The sequence below is a fragment of the Malaclemys terrapin genome, chromosome 6, assembly GCF_027887155.1.
Source record: "Malaclemys terrapin pileata isolate rMalTer1 chromosome 6, rMalTer1.hap1, whole genome shotgun sequence".
Classification (NCBI taxonomy): Eukaryota; Metazoa; Chordata; order Testudines; family Emydidae; genus Malaclemys; species Malaclemys terrapin.
The window spans coordinates 24399197-24419327 of record NC_071510.1 but is presented as its reverse complement, the minus strand read 5'-3'; the positions used below and the strand labels follow the sequence as shown (position 1 = coordinate 24419327).

General features: G+C 39.0%; 1 protein-coding gene across 29 annotated transcripts in view; it reads left to right on the top strand.

Annotated features, from left to right (window-relative positions):
• The window catches only part of PTPRD (protein tyrosine phosphatase receptor type D), a 1677890-nt gene that overhangs the window by 1608613 nt on the left and 49146 nt on the right, over positions 1 to 20131 (top strand). For all 29 annotated transcript variants that reach the window (XM_054031429.1, XM_054031444.1, XM_054031437.1 and 26 more), the window contains one exon: positions 10953 to 11128. In XM_054031429.1, coding sequence (XP_053887404.1) covers positions 10953 to 11128 — 176 coding nt within the window. The remainder of the gene's footprint in view (positions 1 to 10952; positions 11129 to 20131) is intronic.

Here is a 20131-nt window from a genome sequence, read left to right as displayed (position 1 = left end):
CACTATTTTAAATACCTTTGGGCCTCATTCAAAGCTCACTGAGGTCAATTGAAAGACTCCCATTAATGTCAATGGGTTTTGGATGCAGTCCTGTGTTCTTTCTAAAATTCTCTATTGAGAAATCTATCCAGCTACAAAAAAGCACCCCATCCCCAAATAATAACATCAGGTGCTTAGAACGTCTCAGTCTGACGTGTGTTTTGTGTTTTGCAACTGTAGTACTTAACAATCTATCTAGGTATGGTGACCCCCACCTCTGTAATGTTTGAGGACCTCACAAACATTAATGAGTTTATCATTCCTGTGAAGAACTGAAGTACAGAGAGATTGAGTTATGTGCCCAAGATCACAAAGGGAGAGCCAGGGATCTAACTCAGATCTCCCGAGTCCTAGTCCAGTGCCTAAACAAGCACTATTTGCACAACTGTGATAGCTTTGTTATTGATGCTGTTGCACAAACAAAGAACATAGAAATTGCCAGACTGAAGTGGATCCAAGATCCATCTAGTCCAGTATCCTGTCTCTGACAGTGGCCAGGACCAGATGCTTCAGAGGAAGATTTAAGAACCCAGCTGTAGACAGATGTGGGATAATCTGCTTCCCTCATCTCTAAAAGTTAAAAATCGACTTAAGGCCTAAATAAAGGGGTTAAAGATCTCTTCCAAAAGTTTTATTAGCATTAGCTGATGTATTCTTGTTATACCTTTAAACATCCAGTCCCTTTTTTGAATCTTTCTAAGTTCATGGATTCAACAACTTTCTTTGGCAATGAGTTCCACAGTCAACACTGAATATTGTGTAAACGGATAATGAAATGAAATTTTTTCATTAAATGCCATGTTAGGAGGTAAACCCAAGTTGGTTATGTTCATTTCAATTTCTGTCTGAGGAAAATTTCATTTGTCAGAATTCTGCTCCGGTGTGCAAGTTGAATTTCATCTCTGATATTGTGCTGGTTTTGGATGTGTCTGGGAGGGACACATGCACGGAGAGAAGAAGGTGAAGCTCTATCGTACTAGAAGGGAGCAGAAGATCAGAAATGAGATGTGACGTACGGATCTGTGTAAATCTGAGAGTAGAAATTTGCCCCGTATTTGTTAAGCACAAACAGATAAAGTTAGCACAAATAGAAAATCCATTTTAAACTTTAAAAGAGGGTTTAAAAATAGTGGGAAATAAAATATTTTTCAAATGCATGTACAAAAAGGCTTCCAGTTCTTGTTCGCAGGCATCTAAGACTAAAAATCTGTGATCTGTGTTTGGATTTGCATAATACTAGCAATTGAAAAAAATCAAGTGTAAATAATATCTATCATATCACAACTGCTTGATTATTTCTGTTGGGCAGTTTAGCACCTTTAAAATTAGATTGGGCATTGGAATAAATCTGTGCATATAAGAAAAATCTTAGGGGAAAAAAAGACAAGAAACTGCTAATATTCTTATTTTATATTGAGTCACCAGTTACCACTAAATTGGCATTCACTATGTAGGTCATGATTTTAGCTGTAGAAGGTATTCTGACAAATTTATATTGTTAAATACTTACTGAACAGTTAAGGGCAACTGCCATGTACTGCAATCTGGTTACTCATGCTCTCTGTCACACTGCAGTTGTATTATGTTCTGTTCATAAAACAAAACCAAATGTTTAGAGTGATTTCCTGTCCCTTCCCATCCACAAGCAACGTGCCTGAGACACAGAAGAACCAATGCATAATGAGGATAACAGGGTGTAGAGAGGGCAGGCTGAATGGCTGTCTCTAGATTTGAGTGGCTGTCTCAACAGCAAAGCTGACGGGAATTTTGAGAGAGTAAACAACATGGACTGTGGATCCGCTTACAACCCAAAACTGCTCAGTGAAGAAATATGTTAGGGCTGCAGATGCTACAGGAGCTGGGAGGCCATGCTAGCGCAGACACAGTTGCTTTACTGGTACTCCAAGACCAAAAGGAGATAAGTCCATCCATTCCCCCACACGTGTATCCCCACATGTCTCTCTGGAGAGCCCTTGCAAAATGTCCATGGGCTTGGTTTTTGCACAGAGGTGAAGGATTTGGTCCTTAGTTGTTTAATGTAAATTCTGGTAGTAAAATTGTTTTCCCACCAAATTATTTTGCTTTAAAAAAATTAAACTGAAAATGTTTTTGTCTGAAGCAGTATTTTATTTCATAGATAATAGGAACACTATGAATTTACAGTATGTCATCTAGGTATTAACATTAATATTACTTCCATTCAGGAATTCCTTTAATATACATCATAGTGCTGTACTTTATATCTTTACTCACCCTGGAAGAGCTAGAGAACTGCTTTATGGATAAATTGAGTTTCAGAGAGCCACACAATTATCAGTGTGATGTCCTCACATTGCACTTCAATACTTGTTTTGCAATATTATGTCAATATGACACTGTCATCAGAATGCATTGTTGTCATACTTGTGGCATTGTGCTGTTATTATCTGTGGCTCTCTGTGTTTTATCTCTTTCTACCCTTCCAGCCGCTTCCTTGCCTGGAGTCTTTCTGTTGACCAATTTAGAAAATTTGAAAGTGACAGTAACTTTTTTTGTTTTTCTTTGGCCCCTACCTCCACTTTTCTCAACCTTCTTTCCTTACTTGTCTGCCCTGGCTGTCTGTCCTAGAGATAACTTTCTGTCTCTCTGCATCTACCCCCTTCCTTATTGCTTATTCCTGCCCTCACCTCCCCCACACCACTGACTCCTAGATCCCACTTCTAGCTCTAAGTCTTTCCATCTTTTTCTGTTCTCTGTTCCCTTTTCACTTTCTCCCCTTCTCTCCATTCCCTGGTCCTTTTCCTTGTTCCGTCTGTTCAGTCATCCTGCTTCTGTTCCCTTCTCATATTCTATTATCCTCTCCAAAGTTTTCTCTCTCTCTATTGCCTTCTGCCCTGGGAACTCCTATATCTCCTCTCCTTTCCATTCATTTCTTTCCTGTACTCTTCTAGTCCCATCAGCCCATTCTCAGCTCCAACTCATGTACCTTCCCATGGCAACAATCCTTCTTCTCCTCCACCTAAGTTTCTCCTCTTCCCTTTGTTCCTTAAACTACTTTGCAATATATTATATTTTCCTGTCCCCTAGTGAAATTTCTTCATTTTATCAGTATTATTAAAAGTGTCTTTGCTGAATACTGCTCTTTTTTCAATGAGCTCTAAATACTACATGGTATTTATTCCATGGCGCCGTTTGAGTTTTGTAATCTCCTTACCAATATGTATCTTGTTACAAGAGAACTTTCTCAGAAAGAACATTTTTGATTTGCATCCAATAGCTGTTTTAGTTCATTTCATCCTGACATAGTTCAAAACATTAGTCATTGATTTAAGCGGATAGTACAGCTTCATCAGCATTTTCTATTCATCATTACATTATCTCAAGTTAATTGTTTACAAGCATGACAGAGTTTAATCCTATTACTTCAGACTCTTTTTTTATACTTAACAGCACATCCTTTAGAGAAGCCTCACAGAAACAAAGGTTTATGGTTTAATTTGTCTTAAATAGAAAGACTGTGCAGTACTTAGCCTTTGTAAAGACTTGAAACAATTTCATGATGTGATTTCAGTCTGTGAATAAAATGTAAAGTCTAATTAAAGCTATTTAAGATGACAACTTTCTTCAGGGAATCAAAGAAATAATGCTAAGGTCTGCATTACCAGCCCCATTATGTGGGACTTGTATCTCTTAACCTGTGTACACAGAGAATATTGCTGCTTGTTCAACTCTCATTTTATTTCATGAAAACAATCGAATAGTAAGTCAGTAACCACAGAGAGACTGTTTGTTTTTATGCCTGTTATCTTCTGTGTATCTCAATTGTGTTATTGGGGTATTTTTGTTTCACTGGTTTTTACGCTCTATGTATATAAAATCTGTCTGCTTTATTCTCCTGAGAAGCCAAGGTCTTTTGTGCTCAACCATTCATCTAATGTTGCCACCACGGAGCTAGATCTCCATGCTAAGGAAGGAACTTGCAGACTTTGGTCACTCCTTCCCATAGAGAGACAGGCTACTAGAAAAGGGGTATGAGGGAATTGTTCTGCACCTTCCGGAAACTCATTCTTCAACTGAGCTCTCGGGCAGGAATTGGGACACCATCACTGGTACAACTTCCAGAAGGGGAATGATGCTGAAGAGATCAGGCCAGATGCTGTGCCCAGTTGCACTGGCATAAATCAGGAATAGCACTGATGTGTTCCTTCAGCTTCAGAGCAGTGTAACTAAGTACAGAATTTAGCCCATTGTCTCTTTCTTGACCCACACGTTTACAGAAAGCAGGCATTCAAAAACTACTGATCTCGGACTGTTACACCCAAATTTAAGTAATGATGGCAGTTGCCTCTGTGCTTGTGGGTAAGATGCCTTTAAGCTATGGCAACTAACAAAGGTTTGCAGGATTTCTTCATAGTACAATCAAACTGGCTGGCATTTGATTGTTTTTATGCTATTAGATATGACACAGTGTTGTCCAGTTTTCTCAGCTCAGAGTGTGGTTATGGTCAGAGAAGTGACTATAAAATGGCATGGTGTTACTGTACATGTATCTCCCCCTGCAATGAGCATTTCACTTTTGCTCAGTTTAAAAGTTATTACTATTTATTATTTATGTAGCACAAACATTGCACTAGACACTTGCCGGAGAATAATATGAGAAGGCCCATGCCCTGAAGGGATTGGTTGGTGTGTTGTGGGAAGTGGCTGAGCAAGGGTGTAGTGTATGCCTTATGTAGGGATGGGGTTGACTGGGAGAGCAAGTGAAATTAGCTTTTTGGAGCTCATTTTGAATGTAATTGGTGTGTGTCAGAGAAAAGATGACTGGGAGAGTAAGTCAGTGTCGTTGTAGGGGTGTCTAGGAGAGAGTGTGAGTCATGGCGGTGGTGATGGCATGTGTTGAGGTAACAAGGGAGAGTGGGAGTGGTGTTCATTGGGATTGGCGGAGGAATAAGTGGATTGAATAGCGTAAACCCTACGAATCCTCACAATCTGAGCAGGGAAAACCTATCCTGCTTAGTGTTGGCCTCTCTGCACTCCCCTCCCTTGAAACACATCACTGCACACAGCCTTCTTCACAAACAGGAGTGCAGATACATTAATTTAGTACTTCTTGAAGCAGAATTCACTTCAAGAATTCTAGTGAAGATAACTGCTCACATATCATCTGCTTTGGGAGAGGGAAATGTTGCAGAGAAACGGTTTGCCCATTCATGTCCAAGGGAGCCCCGCCTTACAAATTCCATGGAGTCCAGTCTCCATGAGGAAGTGTAGCACAGAGCCCTTTCCAGTAAATGGGGATGCAGGTGAGAGTGCCGGCTCTGTGGTATGTTTCACCTTCTCTTGGCCCAGGAAAAGCCCCTCTGCAAATACTCTTACAGGTTAACTCTGCTTCTCTCTTGATTTCTTTCCAGGGTTGAGTGGGGATCTAGTCTGGGAATATCCCTTGTTCAGACAATTTTAAATATTAAAATTGCAGCCATTCTGGAATATTTTTTTAAAAAAAATTTTGTTTTGGTTCTTTAGCAGTACAGTTAGCATTGGATTCAAGGAGTATTAGTGCAATGTTTGATGTAGAGTTTGCAGTGTTCCCTCTTGCTGATAATCTTCACGGTAAGTTGTGTACTGTTGTCTCAGGAGGCCAACCATCCCAGAAGATCACTTTACAAATATAGTGGGTTTTTTTATTTATAACATATGCTTCAAAGTGTGATACCAGACATCATAATGTAATTCTAATTTATTCAGAAAATGTTTCTTACCAGCCTGATTCAGTTTCTTCATTAATAATACCCAATAGGTATAGATTTCTCATGTTGACCTCATGCTTCTTCTCATCTGCTTTGTGAAGATGTTTTTTTTTTATTATTATCTTGATAAAGGAAGAAAATGTGACATTGTCCCCAGCAGATGTATTTTCTAAATCATTAACTCAGATTTCCACGTTCAAGAAAGCGTGAAAACGTGTCTAATCAAGTCAGAGAGAGCCTTTTGAATCCCAAGTCCCATCCTTTGTAAATGGAATTGATGATTTTCAGGCATGCACACAGCGTAGACTTACTAGGGAAAATAACCAGGAGTCACATGATGTGACCTTCAAGACACATGACTTTTTAAAATGTCTGTGATGAAGTAAGTGAGCATCAAGAAAATGACCCATTATCCTGAAAACAACCAAGAGTAGTCAACAAAAAAATTACTGAGGACAAAGGAAAGAGAAGAGAATCATCATTGCAAAAGAAAAGCTGCTAGCCAAGAGGTGCAACCACAATAAAGAAATTGATGGGGACAGGGAAATACGCCACAAGTGAATCTTGCATCTATATTTAGGATGGACACCATCAGGACAGTAAGAAGTTAGGGGAGAAATCTCATCTTTTCCCTTTCCTCCCTACATCCCCACCCAGTTTATTGTGCCTTTTAGTGTTATGGTGAGCACTGTAAAATAAACAGCTGAGGGGATCATTCTATGCCAGTTGTGACCCCATCTGAGGCATTTCAATGCATGGTAAAGCTAGTCAGGAAAACTGTCTTATTTCATATAGAAAATTTCAAATAAAATGATTGTTTTCCCCATTTTTAATGTTTTTTCAGGTTTTCATGGAAAAACTAAATACCAAACAGCTTTTAACACTAAAAAATGTTCAGTTTTAATCAAAAACCTGAAAAAAAATTGATGAAAGCAGAAATTTTCTCAGGAAAATTTTTGTTTTGGTAGGGGGGAAAAAAGTGTGACAATTTTTTTTCAACCAGCTCTAAGGCATAGTCAGTAGGCCTTCCTGTGACCCTGGGTGCTTCTAGATCTGGGAATGCTGCTTGTTCTCTCTTCAGCTCTGAAGTTAGAGGTCTTTTCCTGTCCTGAGATATTTAGTCAGCACTTTCCTCCTACATGTGTGCATGCACATAAACACACACACACACACATATATATAAAGCCAAATTGAAATTATAGCTGCAGTTAAATCAAATGCTATTTACACAGGTTAAAAAAAAATCTATATCGCTTCCTTGAGCCTCCAAGGCTAGTTTTACTGGCCAAACTAAGACTATCCTAACATATAATCCATAGTTTTATAGTCTTTTCCAGATTATATTGGATTTTAATTAGTCTCATTGTAAGGGGTCAGTAACCTTATTCAATGCTAATTGGGTGCTGAAATGAAAAAAATAGGTACATTAAAAAAATCTCTATAAGTAGCAAAAGGAAAGATTTGATAATGAGATTACTCCACTGTACATTCAGATTTCCCATTTATTTCAGAATAGTCTGTCTAATTTACCTAACCGCTTCTTAGGATAGCTGTGGAGGGACAGGGGCACACATGTGCCTGTTGATGGGTGTGATGTGAGTTTTGGAAAGAGAGAGGCTCAATTATAAATAAGAAGATTTAGATTTGATTACTCTGATCCTGAAGTATAGATTGGAAGATTCTTCATAAATAGATACTTTGTAAAGTGCTTTGAGATCTAGTGATGGCAAAGCGCTATATAAGAGCTAGTTGTTGTTGAGGTGGAGAGGGGGCGGGAAGGGGTGGAGTGGGAGGAAAGGCAGGGGGGCCGGGGAAGAAATGGAGTGGGGGTGGGGCCTGATGCAGAACCGGATTGAGCACCCCCTGGCAGATTAGAAAGTTAGTGCCGCTGATAGCTGTGTATCTAGTAGTTTGACATAGAATCATAGAATCGTAGGACTGGAAGGGACCATGAGAGGTCTTCTAATCTAGTCCTTTGCTTTCCAGGCAGGATTAAGTATTATCTAGCATAATTATAAAAACATAAACCGGTAATTCCTGCCAAAAGAAAATTGACTCAGAAGACTCTTAGCTCTACTTTCATACTATTCTATTCAGATGCACAATTTGATATGTTCCAGCCAACATTTCCAAAAATACAATAGTTTTCCACACAAAAATGAAAAAAATAGAGAAAAAGGAGCTGCTCCAAATCCCAGTCTCTCTAGGATCTCGAAGTCATCAATTACAAAACAGTAATGACACCAACTCTCTCACACCAATAGAAATTGGTCCAATAACAATATTACCTCACCCACGTTGTCTCTCTGGTAATGACACTGTAAGTATGGTATGAATATGCTGAGTCCCTAAACAGTCTTCAGAAGAGCACACTGTCCCAGAGTTAAATCGTGATATGACATCTTTGGAGTTAATGGGAGCCTTTGACTTCAGTGGGTGCAGAATTGAGCCCTTAGAGTTTGGCTTCACTGGCAACTCAAAACAATAACAAAACACACCTTTGAAACTACATTTCCTCCCAGAGTACTAGGGTGTTTGTCTACCTGTGTTTTAAACCACACCTATTACCTCAGTATCTGGTTTCCCTCTGTTATATCAATTTTGATGGCAGAAATGGGCCCAAAGAGTCAAATGTGTTAACATCACCCAGTCATTGCACAACATTAAACAGTTGTAAACAAGGTTCGGGGTTTGGTATACAGAGACATCAGCCATCTTAGTTCTATGGTAAACACACATTAAAAATTCTTTAATCTTTTCTTAAAAAGAAGGAAAAAGAGCTAAAGTGTTTGAAAAGTAAAGTATTGAGTAAGTCTTTTAGTTTAACAACACTCCTTGTTCTCTTTCCCTTTAGCTGGAGAGAGAGTTTTCTCCTCCCCCTAACAGTTTTTTAGCTGGTATTAAAGATAGTAATAACTTTTGAGAAAAAGAGTTAGTTGAGATATGCTGGAGATGCTGTTGTTAAAGTCTGATCCCATTTTGTAGAAGACAAATACACACACAAGAAAGTAGAGAGAAGAACAGCAAAGGTAGAAAATGCAGCTTCTCCCTCTGGTGTAGATTCTCACTTGCAACCTTACTGCAGAAATATGCAGCCACAGCATGCGCACAGTCTTATCAACCACTGCAAGACATAGCAAACTGGTACCAACATTGGGCTATGTAGGGCATTGCTTTTAGCTGCCTCGTTGGTCACAGTCTTACAGCACTGTTGCAAAGTATACAGCCTTGGCCAGCTAAGCCAGTCTCTTATTAAACAGAAAGGCAAAAAAGAGAGATCGGACAAAGAAGAAATAAGGTGGGGAATGAAAAGGACACACAAATGGGGCGGGAGGTGACAGCAGGAATCAAAGTTTCATGGTTCCCAAGTGGGGTTCAGGATTTAATCAAAGCCGGTAGTGGTGGCAGATGTCATCTGGGTCCCTCTCTCTGACCCCGTCTGGTCAGGACTTCTTTCAGGACCAGGATGACAAAGGGCCAGCAGTGTCACAGTGGATCCTAGGAGACGGAGGATGTGTCAGCCGCAGTGGTGAAGCTTACTCCTTCTGGTCCACCTGTCTCCCCATCCGAAGTAGTTGATAGCGTGTTTTTCTCTCCCAAGTATATTCTTTTAAGAACCCCCATAAGAGAGCAATGGGTGAAATAGCCCATTTCATTATTTTGTCCAACAATTCTGGGCCATTAAACTTCTCTTGTTTATCGGCATGGTCTTTATACTACCCTTGAATTATATCAGGTAGGCCTTTTCGTTTGGACTAATTCAGTCTTTCTGACTCCATTTTGCACCTTTTTTCCATCAACATTTATTATTCTAAGTTATTGCGGTATTTTATGACCTTTCACTCACTTCTTACAGTTGGGCTCACAATTAAGTTAAAATGGAGGCCCAATTGTTACAATACCTCTGGGACTTCCTCTGTGCTATCTCAGTTTTTTGCTCTACTCAAAGAGATATGCTAACCCCTTTAATGGAGCTCATTGGACCCTCATGCCTGCATGACTTGACAGCAATACCTCTGAATCTCAATAAAGAGTTTTAGTACCTACGCCTAGGGTGACTCAATAGAACAGGACTGCAGGGTCTTAGACCTTCCATCTTGTTACATATGTATTTAATTTTTATTCAGGTTTGTGAAGGTGCTTACTTCATACACATACGTTATAGTAGGTTCCATGATTTTTTTGCACTTGGTTTCCCTATTCTTTTTCCTAAAAGAAGGCCAATACATAGCTACTGCAATCCAATTATGGGGAGAAGTACAAACAGCAATCATAGTAGTCTGAAACTATCAGCACCTTTGTCATATTAAAAAATGTAAAGAATGAAACCATGGGAGCCCATAATTTTCCTTTGGGTGAAGAAATCTTGTCCTCCCCCCAGGAAGGATACACAAGATCTGAAATGCAACAGAACCACCTCTGTACCCCTTGCAAAAAATGGAGCAGTGCTCCACAGTTGGTCTTTTCCTGACAATGTGCAAGGGAGTTTCTGGGCAGTCCAGCATGGCCACTGAATCAACAAACTGCATGTGGTCATTGGCCAAAATGCCTATATAGGTCATGAAGCATAGCAGGCCACATTAGTGCGGTTATTGTAGAGCATTCTGCCCATACAAGCCCCAAAAGTCACGCACAGGCAATTTGTCCATTTGAGCTTTGTGCAGCTGATGATGATTTCCTCATAAATTTAGAGAGTTTATTTTGTATAGTAGTTTTGCTTGCTTTTTCTCTCTTTTGCAAATCAAATTTTGTAGGAAAACAATATCAAGTGATAGGTTGCATTGGAGAGAGGAGAGGAAATGTGGGGACAAGAGACAGCTGGAGTTTGAGAGCCCATTTGTCTCTTTTGACACATTTTATTGACTGATTGATCACCACTTTCACAGAAAGATACCAAAACTGTCTGGAATAAATACAAGCATATATTCTAGTTGGCTTCTGCAATCTAAGCAAAAAAGAGGTTCTCTAACTTAAGTTTGATGCGAAGGCAAGAATCTGCCCCTAGCTAAACACTTCTTCCATGCCAATTGACATCACAACGTTATTATATTGTTTGTTTATCAAGTATCAAATATACTCATTAAAACGTATGGAGAGACCCGTGCTCACCTTTGTAACAGAATGTCTCAGGAATAGTGTCTGATGTGATCTGACTTCTCAAATGTATTCATTCTTCCTGCTTTGCAGGCATACCTGGAAGTGACTATGTCAATGCCAACTACATAGATGGTTACAGAAAGCAGAATGCTTACATAGCAACACAAGGGGCTCTCCCAGAAACCTTTGGAGATTTCTGGAGAATGATGTGGGAACAACGGGGTGCAACTGTGGTCATGATGACAAAACTGGAGGAAAGGTCCAGGGTAAGAAAGAACTTTATTGCTTTTGTAGACTAATTAAAAAAAATTAAAACTTGTATCTGCTTTATCATTTACATAAGTTTTTCATTCAAATTTGCCCAGTCCTCTCCGTATCTGCAATATTTGAGTGATAGCTAATAATAGTGTCTTTATTATTAAATGTGGAGCTACACAGCCATGCCACTTTTTTCTTAGTCGATTTTCTAGTGACTAGAAAACTTGACATCCCATCATCTTTAATGGTTTCTCCAGCCATTTCAACTAAGTCTGAACTAAACTGCAATGATGTTTTGGTGCAACTTACTATTTTCTAATAGAACCATTTTCACTTAAAATTATAATTGAATTTGTTATTACTGTTAGTAATGGGGCCAAAATATGTTAGGCAGTGTTCAAACACATAGGAAGACATCATCTTTTTTGTAATATTGAGCTGCTGAATATTTTGTGTTCCCACACAAAATGAGCAAATATCAGCTAACGTGTTATTTGGCAAATAAAAACTAGCAAGCTGTATTAATGATTCCCAGATAGAACAATGTCAATTTGGCATGTGATAACTACTTTTCTACCAAGAACCAAATAGGGATCAGTGCCTGAATTGATAAAAATAAAAATGAATTCAAACTTTTGCCCTGTCAGAAAGTTGGCCCTAACTTAATGAGAAATGAACCATTTCTTGAACTTCGAATTATTTGTTAAAATAGTGTACATCTTTGCACTTCTGTATTTTCTTGTTTCTTTTTTAACATTGTGAAACGTCATATTTGTACCTGACTTCTAGCCCAGTTTGTGCAGGTTTGGATAAGATTCAGATAAGAATCCAAACTTTGGCTGCTTATCTAAACACAACACCTCAACTTCATGAGACTTATCCATCATTAGAAACAAGAATAGGGGATTGGAAGTGTCACTTCCTGCACTAGAACAAAAATATGGCTGAATCATCTTTTCATAAGGAAGTTAAGATATGTCACCATCACTCAACTTTTGGACATATTCTGTTGACTTCATTTTAGTTAAAATCAATGAGTACTCGGTTGTGGATAAAAATATAAGAAGGGTGTTATATTTGCACATAGGGCTGCTAAAAGAAAAAATGTTTCTTACTAATACATGCCAAAAACAGAAGACAAAATTATCTATGGTGTTTCAACTATGAGGCCTTCACCAGGAATAATCTGTAAAGGTCAAAGTAAAATTAGGGAAGCTGGAGATGGAATGCAGGGTATGTATGTGATCAGAAAGGAAATAATGGAGTGGGTGGGTATCAGAAAAAAATAGCATGACTGTAATGTTAAATTAAAAATAAGGATTATTTAAACATTGTGAAAAGAATGGAGGTGGTCCACCAAGCTCGAAATAAGCCACTGGGGTTGAAAAGTATCTAGAGTCAAGAAAAGTTCCAACTGGGGCAAAAAAGGGAGAGAGGGGAAAATATGCTGTCATAAAAAGGTCTTTAAATCAGTAAAAAGTAGACTGTGCATCTGACCAGATCATAGTTTATATATAAGCAGTTTATGTGTAAGCTCCATTTTTTTAAATTAGAACATTTTTAGTTTATTGAGATGATAGCAAAACAAAATCCACTGTAATACTTCATTCCTTTCTGTAATGACATTAACTTCTCTTCCCATGTTGTATGTATACAGGGCTGTGCTGCTTATATAACTTGAACTTTGTGACTGCACTACTTTTGGTTTGGAGACTTATTGGTGTACAGATTTGGCCTCTTCCCATTTCAGAACCTATTAGAAATAAAGGAATAGTGTCCAGTTCAGGCAAGATATAGCAGTTAAATTATAGACTCAGTGCCTGCATGTAAATTCAACTTCCATTAACAGCACTGCCCACACATACCTGTTGATAATGAGTCCATTGCTGAAAATATTTTTCTCAGAATACTTTATTTTATCTTGATGCCCCAGGCCTTACTTAGCCCAAGAATCAAAAGTTGTTTTGACTTAGGCAAATGAAATTCTGCCCATTTCCTCACTAGTTGCTTCTAATAATAGAGTTACTTCTAAATGGCATCAGTGCTACTCTAAAGTCTGATGATAATGAACAGTCCTTTGCAGAAGGTCTTTTTACTTAAATACTTCCCATGTATCTTAACACTACAGGTCGTTGCTCCATGTACAGAAACTTGTTTTGAAATAACCAAATAAAATTCTGCTCATTCTCTTTACTAATTGCTTATTGCAGTTTCAAGCTAACTCTGTTCTCTGCTGACTGTATCCTGAAAAGAGCTGATCAGAATAATAATTACCTTTACATATGATTTGCATTCAGTGGCAACACATTCCTTGAGTGTAATGACAGTCCAGACAGTCCTAGTCAGTTGACTTTCTGTGTGTTTCTTTCATTTATGATTTAACTCATTCTTAGTTCATAAGTGAAATGAGTTTCATGCAGTCAGCCTGATCAATAATAGTCCATGTAACATGTAATCTCAATACATAATTTAGCAGAATGGGCAATTTCATTTAAGGTGGAGCTTGCAAATGTGAAAATATGACACTTAGGTTACCCCTCCTAAGATAGCATCTTCAGATAATGTCATTAATGGTATTACGAGTGGGGTAGAAGTGGGAATCCCTAGTCTAGGAAAGAATATGATTAGAAGATTACATGTTTTTTTCTACACCATCATTTCTTTATACAGCACAAGACCAAATGAAATTTCAAAAATGAGATATAAACACTATTAAATGCTAATGAAGATTAGGACATCCTCTAGTTTTGTTTTTCTTGTTCTTTGTTCCCTTTTCTCTCCGCTTTCGTGTCTTGAATCCCTGATCATTATCTCTTCTGCAAAGGAAGATCGTTCCTCTCTGGGACTTCATCTCCTTTTCTATCTTCATGTCTTCGTTTTGTTTACCTTGCTTTTTTCATTGTTCAGTGCTGGACCTTGGCATCAGGCTTTTTAACCTGTGCTGCATGGATAAAGGTTTTTTTTTTTAAATGGCATTTGCAGAAGCAAACTAAGTTGGTTCATTAACGTGTGTTAGATGTCTGACTAACCTCAGCTTTGAGAACTTACATATTTAACAGCTGAGAATGTCAAATGAAGATGTTACAGTGAATTAGTTATTCATTTGTTTGGCTATTGGGAAGCTGCAGAATAAAGAAAGCTCTTTCATATATAACCCTTCACACATTGTTTATGTTTTAAATGTCATCTCTGCAATCTCACCTGACGTAATCTAGACCTCAGAGAGGAAATCAGTCCCATTACTCTGCTATCATATACATAATTTATATGAAAAAGGATTGTACACACTGCAATGCATGGAAAAATGTTGATAACATATTTATTACATGCATGAGTTTAATCTGAATGAAATAAAAGGAAACCATTAAGGGGTGAAAACTAGAGATTAGGAAAAGCAGTTAACTGTTACAATACAGGAACACATAAAACAATTTAAAGCATTAATATTATGGTCTGAGAGTTTCTGGATTGATTCCCGCTCCCTCCAAAATTTACATTTTTAGTGCCAGATCCTTTTGGTTTGTTGCATTCTCAGGGGACCTCCATGCTGTAGCAGGTGGTCCCAAATTGTTTCCATGCTACAATCAACATATGCATTTATCTGAGGAGCCATGTGGGGACAGGGGACCTCAGCGTGGAACGAACAGAAATGTTGTTACATCGAGGCAACGTTTGTATTATCCACTAGGTCACCATATATTCCCCTCAAAGATATTGTTTGGGGTAGGACATTGTAGCAAGTAACTCCATTGCAAGAGATCTTAAACCTCCCATTCTTTATTCTAATTCCTTGGCATAGACTCACTCCAGAATGTTCTGGGATAGACACAGTGTTCATTTTTACTTCCTCCTCATTGCTATCACGGACAATATTTTCCTCCATGGGGCATCACTAATATGGTGTTCATAGCCAGAATCTTCTGTCACAACCACCCCCTCCCCACCCCGCCAAATTAGAACCAAATACAATATAAGGCTTGCAGCAACTGCTTCAGCAATATGAACCTGAATTTAAACTTCTGGATTGATGAGGAACTACTTATTACTTACACCGATGCTTCATACATTTCCTCACAGCTAATGACCAGCTGGAAGAGTCAAGTGCCCGTCACTTTGCTGCAGGCCCTTAAGTTGAACTTGCCAATCATTAACTACCAGGAAATGGAGACTGTTGCAAGCTACGAATATATACAAATGCGAACAAAAATAATTAATTGGCTATGTGGCAGTTGAACTACATGTTGCCATAGACACAGTGAGCTGTATGCAGAAATAGTCTTTTCCTACGTGTCAAAGACCAGTAGGAAAGCAGGATCATCTTTTCATTAATTTAATAATGAAACAACGAGACCCTCCGTAACAGTCCTATATTAGTGCAATAAGAACAACTGGGAATAATTAAGGGCCGTAGGCTTTGCTTCTATTTGGAGTATTTATCATGGTTAAAGAGAATTAAGAGCCTTTTTGTGTGTGTTTGCCATCTTTAGAGGATAACTACATATAGTTTCAGCAGTGCAATAGCTACACACTGGGTTCATGCAGCCCAGAATCCCCCTTGGCACTTGGTGTTATGCTACTCCACCTTGGTATGTGCCATCCTCTTCATTGTGTTCTGAGTCCGACCATTAGCAACCTGCTCCTCCATAGCCACTTGTGGAGAAGCCAAGAGGGGTTCCGCTCTACTTGGAGAAGCTTGATAATATACGTTCACTGTAACAGCTAGGCTGTTTTTGTTTGGTGAGTGTTGTGTGTGTTTTTTGAGAGTTCAGGACTATATGTCACCCAGTCAGAACACACAGTTTGACGTCCCAATGTTTTGAGAGGTTTATAATCCATCACACATGTAAAAAAAATGGAGGTGCTGCAATGTATACACAGCATATGCCCACACACTAGAAAAGTAAAAGGGACCAGGACATCCATTTACTTGAGGTTTGGAATTATAATTTTGATTTTATTTTTTGATAGGGAAAGGGGAGTATGGAATGGCATCAGGCAAGTTTTATAGAGGTTCTAGTAGTACAGAAAGCAATGCTGAAAAATGTTTGGCTGTGCAACAAATCCAATATGCAACATGGTTGCTCCTAAAGTCTGTTTAGTATGAATATCATTGATGCAAATGCATGGTGTGCCCCATTACACACCATGGACATTCAGAATTTCAAGGCAGCTCTGGGTATAATCCCCAGATTCTTCTGCTCCAGAAGCACAGGTCTCTACCACATGAGGTGAATTTCCATTTGCTGATGGCAGAAATGGGCCTGTGATAGGCTGAGCAGCTCTGATTGCATCCAATGGAAAGCAGTGGCACATATACACTAGTCAGTTCACAGTTGAGGCGTAGTTTTGTTTTCTTGGCTGCCTGGAAGACACTAAGGACTTTCAAACAGATACATACTTAGGATACATTTTGATAGGATTGTGATAAAGATAGTTTTTAATTTGTAATACTGGCCCTTTGCGGGAGAGAAACAGATTAATTATCTTTCAGCTTAGGTAGGTTTTGATAGATTGTACTGAATATGCAGCCTAAGTGACAGTGATCCACATCTTCACTAATATGGCTATGAAAGTAGAAGAGTCATCAATACTTTCATTTAACTGTGTTTTTGTTTTTGTTTTTTGCAAATAACATGTATAACCTGAACATTCTATCTTTTACTTAGTCCAAACAAAGTGTCAATGGTTAGCATATAAACATTGCTTTTGCACTATGGAGTAGAGGCTGGGTTTATTTATTTTTGAAAAGTGATGAATACTTAATGTAAACAGAAGACCAGCCACAAAAATAATGGTTACTTACTGTGGAAACTAGAAGAATATGCATGTCTTTATCTGGTAAACTAGCTATAAGTTCTCAGTTTTCTGCTTTCCACAGCCATGCTGTCAGGAAAGGAAGGATGTTGCAAGTGGCACTTCTTTCTTGCTGAATAATACTATCTTCTTACATGGGAAGAGATAAGCACTCGATTTGCTATTCCTTTTTGATTTAGGATGGCAAACCAATAACTTCTGGATCAATAAGGAACTATTAGTATTACTTTGTTTTTAACTCTCTCAGAATGTTAAGATGTAAAAAGGATAAGAATTGATGGGAGTTAAATCTAGCAAAAAAAAAAAATTTGCATTGCTTGCAAAATTGTTGCTAGACCATGCATACACCAGATTTACAAAAAGTAAATTCAAAATGTATAGGTTTTGTACTGCTTTTTGTTCACTATGACAAAATGCATCTGGTTATTCTTATAACACTGGAAGTGTTATATTCTGTTGTGGGACCAGTTCATCCTGTCACATTTGTAAAACTCAACCATACAGCAATCCAGTAAGGGGGAGATTTTCAAAGGCACAATGGGCAGTTTGCTGCTCAACTCTGACTGAAAGTAAATGTAATTTGGGTACCTGACTCCTTTAGGATTCTTTCACAATCTCATCCTAAAATGGCACTGACTCAAGTTGCATTCACCAAATCAAATATTTAAACATTAATTCCCTTTTTCATGCTCTGTTATGGATAGAGGCACAGTGCAAATGTAAACAAGGGAACTCGCCTGAAATCCATGTTGCACAATTGTTCTGTCACCCACAAGAAGGCTATGCAAATCCCAGTTCTTCTATGTCTTATATATTTATGATTGATGAACATACAAATAGAGTATGTAGTTGGATGAAGATATTCTAAGGTGGCTTTTCTTAGTTGTTTTGGTTAGACCTGATTCTCTGATGAATTAGTAGATTTTCCCTTTCCAGTATGTGCCTGGCAAGTGGTTTCCTCCATCATGTAGCCTTTGACCCAACTGATGTGTCACATCAGAGCTGTCCTCACATAAATCTCCCATTGTCCTGGAAAGAGATGACCTACATGTAAAATGAACCATTTTCACTTTGAGCATTTCACACTGCAGGAATAGAGACTTTCTATTTGTTTTTAATGCACATAGTACGATTAGTTCCTGTTCTATGACAACACTGTTCCTTGTTACTACTGTGTAGCAAGTTCTTGATAGGAGTATCAAGGTTTAACTGGTTAGTTACTTGAATTTTTGCTCATCTAGCACATTCTGTTGGCAGAAAGCTGTGCTATTCATGAAAATAAATATGTAGATAATTTAGTGTCTTCTATTTTTGCTTGGTGATTTTGGGAAATACGCTGCTGTAGGACAAAGATTCTCCTGAATGTACAAGTTCCATACTTTCTGAGCATTATCATCCTTCATTTGGTCCCATCTTACCTGTTTATGTAATACATGATGATTACGTCATGTCGTCTGTCTTGGTTGTTTTTGTAATGAGTTTTCTGTAAATCTGGATGTTGAATACCCATGCAATGGCAATAGAATATTTTCTTATATGGGTTTCCTAAGCAGTCACTGGAACAATCTGAGCTATAGGACAAAGACCTGTGTGGTTATAAGATCTTTGCTTACTGTTTATATCTATTAGTGACTATTCTTTGCATTTTTGAGGTTCAAAAATATATAACATTTTTCCCTATGTTGTTTTTCATTTTTGTACCATTCTGGCCTGTCACTTCTGGCTTTGGCTGGAACCAAGAAATGGTGTAACAAAATGGGATATGTTCTAAGGGTAGAATATAGCAAACCCACTTTTATTACCTTATTGGACTGATCAATACTCTACTTTCTGGGCTCTAAATAGCAAGCTTCCCAAATCAGACCTATGTGTTGAGCAGAATTTCTATCATATAGGAGCAGAGTGAGTTTTACGAGGTATTCTAATGACAAGGCAAGCTGATCAGGTTATAACGGTACTCCCATGACCTGTAATCTTCTATGCCTATAGCCAAGTAGCATTGTGCTACCCTTACCCACCCACAATAGTCCTGCTGAAGTCAATGGTAATATTTATGGAATAAGGTAGTCCTCACTGTGTGTAAGTGCATCACAATCTGGCCCTTACAAAGCATCAAACAAAATGACTGTCAATCTCAGCCTGTAAAATGATCATTGTAAGTAAGACCATTGGGAAATATTTTTTTATCCTTTTTTCACATTGAATCCCTAAGACCCTGTCTTCATTGACCACATGAAGTGTTTAAAAGAGGTTTAAAGAGTGTTTTAAATTTAACATTGTAAATGCCTGGGTAGATGGTTGAGGCAGGTGGAAGGGAGAATTGTGTTAAAAGTATGATGGGGGTCCAACCTTAGTTTGCTCTCATGTATACCAATCTGTGATGCATTTAGTTTTAAGGATCAAATTGGAAGTAATTTACAGATTTTGTTTTGAATTATCTATTAACTATCTTCCCGTATTAAGAATTTGTATGACGGGGCATGTTCCCCACACTGTCATGTAAAGCTTTAATAGAGGCCTAGGGAGGCTGCATGGGGAAGCAGCTAATAGGAGAGAGGCTGGGTGGAGCAGCCAATCCGGGTCCAGGCAGGCCAGGGGCCAGGGCAGGGTAGAGTCAGTTGCTGCTGGGAGCCAAGGGAGGAAGGACTGCATACCTGGAGGGCTGAGAGAACTAAGGACCTTGGACAAAGCAGCTGCTGGCAGGGACCAGGGAAGCAAGAGGGAGCTCCTTGCTGGCTGCTGGGACTGAAGAGCTGAGTGCCCTGAGGTAAGGACGAAGAAGGTGCTGGGGCCATGGGGAAGGGAAATATAGCAGCATTGCTGGAGGTTACAGAGGAGCAACAGGAGGCTGCTATTTACAGGGTCCCTGGGTTTGGGCCCAGAGTAGTGCACAGGCCCAGGTCCTCCACACTCACCATTGGGGAAATGGCTGGACTGTTGGACAGATATGCACCTCTTCTCCCCCCCCCTCCCCCGCAGCCTCCTGAAGGGGGAAACAGATGATGACCCAGCCATAGAGCTGAAGATGCTGCAGTTCTGGGAGTTGAGAGGGGAGCCGTAAGCAGGAGCAGAGCCAGAGAGCCAGTATGCAGACTGTGAATGTGGGCGTCGGCCTCAAGCTAATCCCCAGCATGACTAGGAGGCGGCTCCAATCAGGCAATGAGGGCTGCACCCCATGACAATTAGTATCACTGATC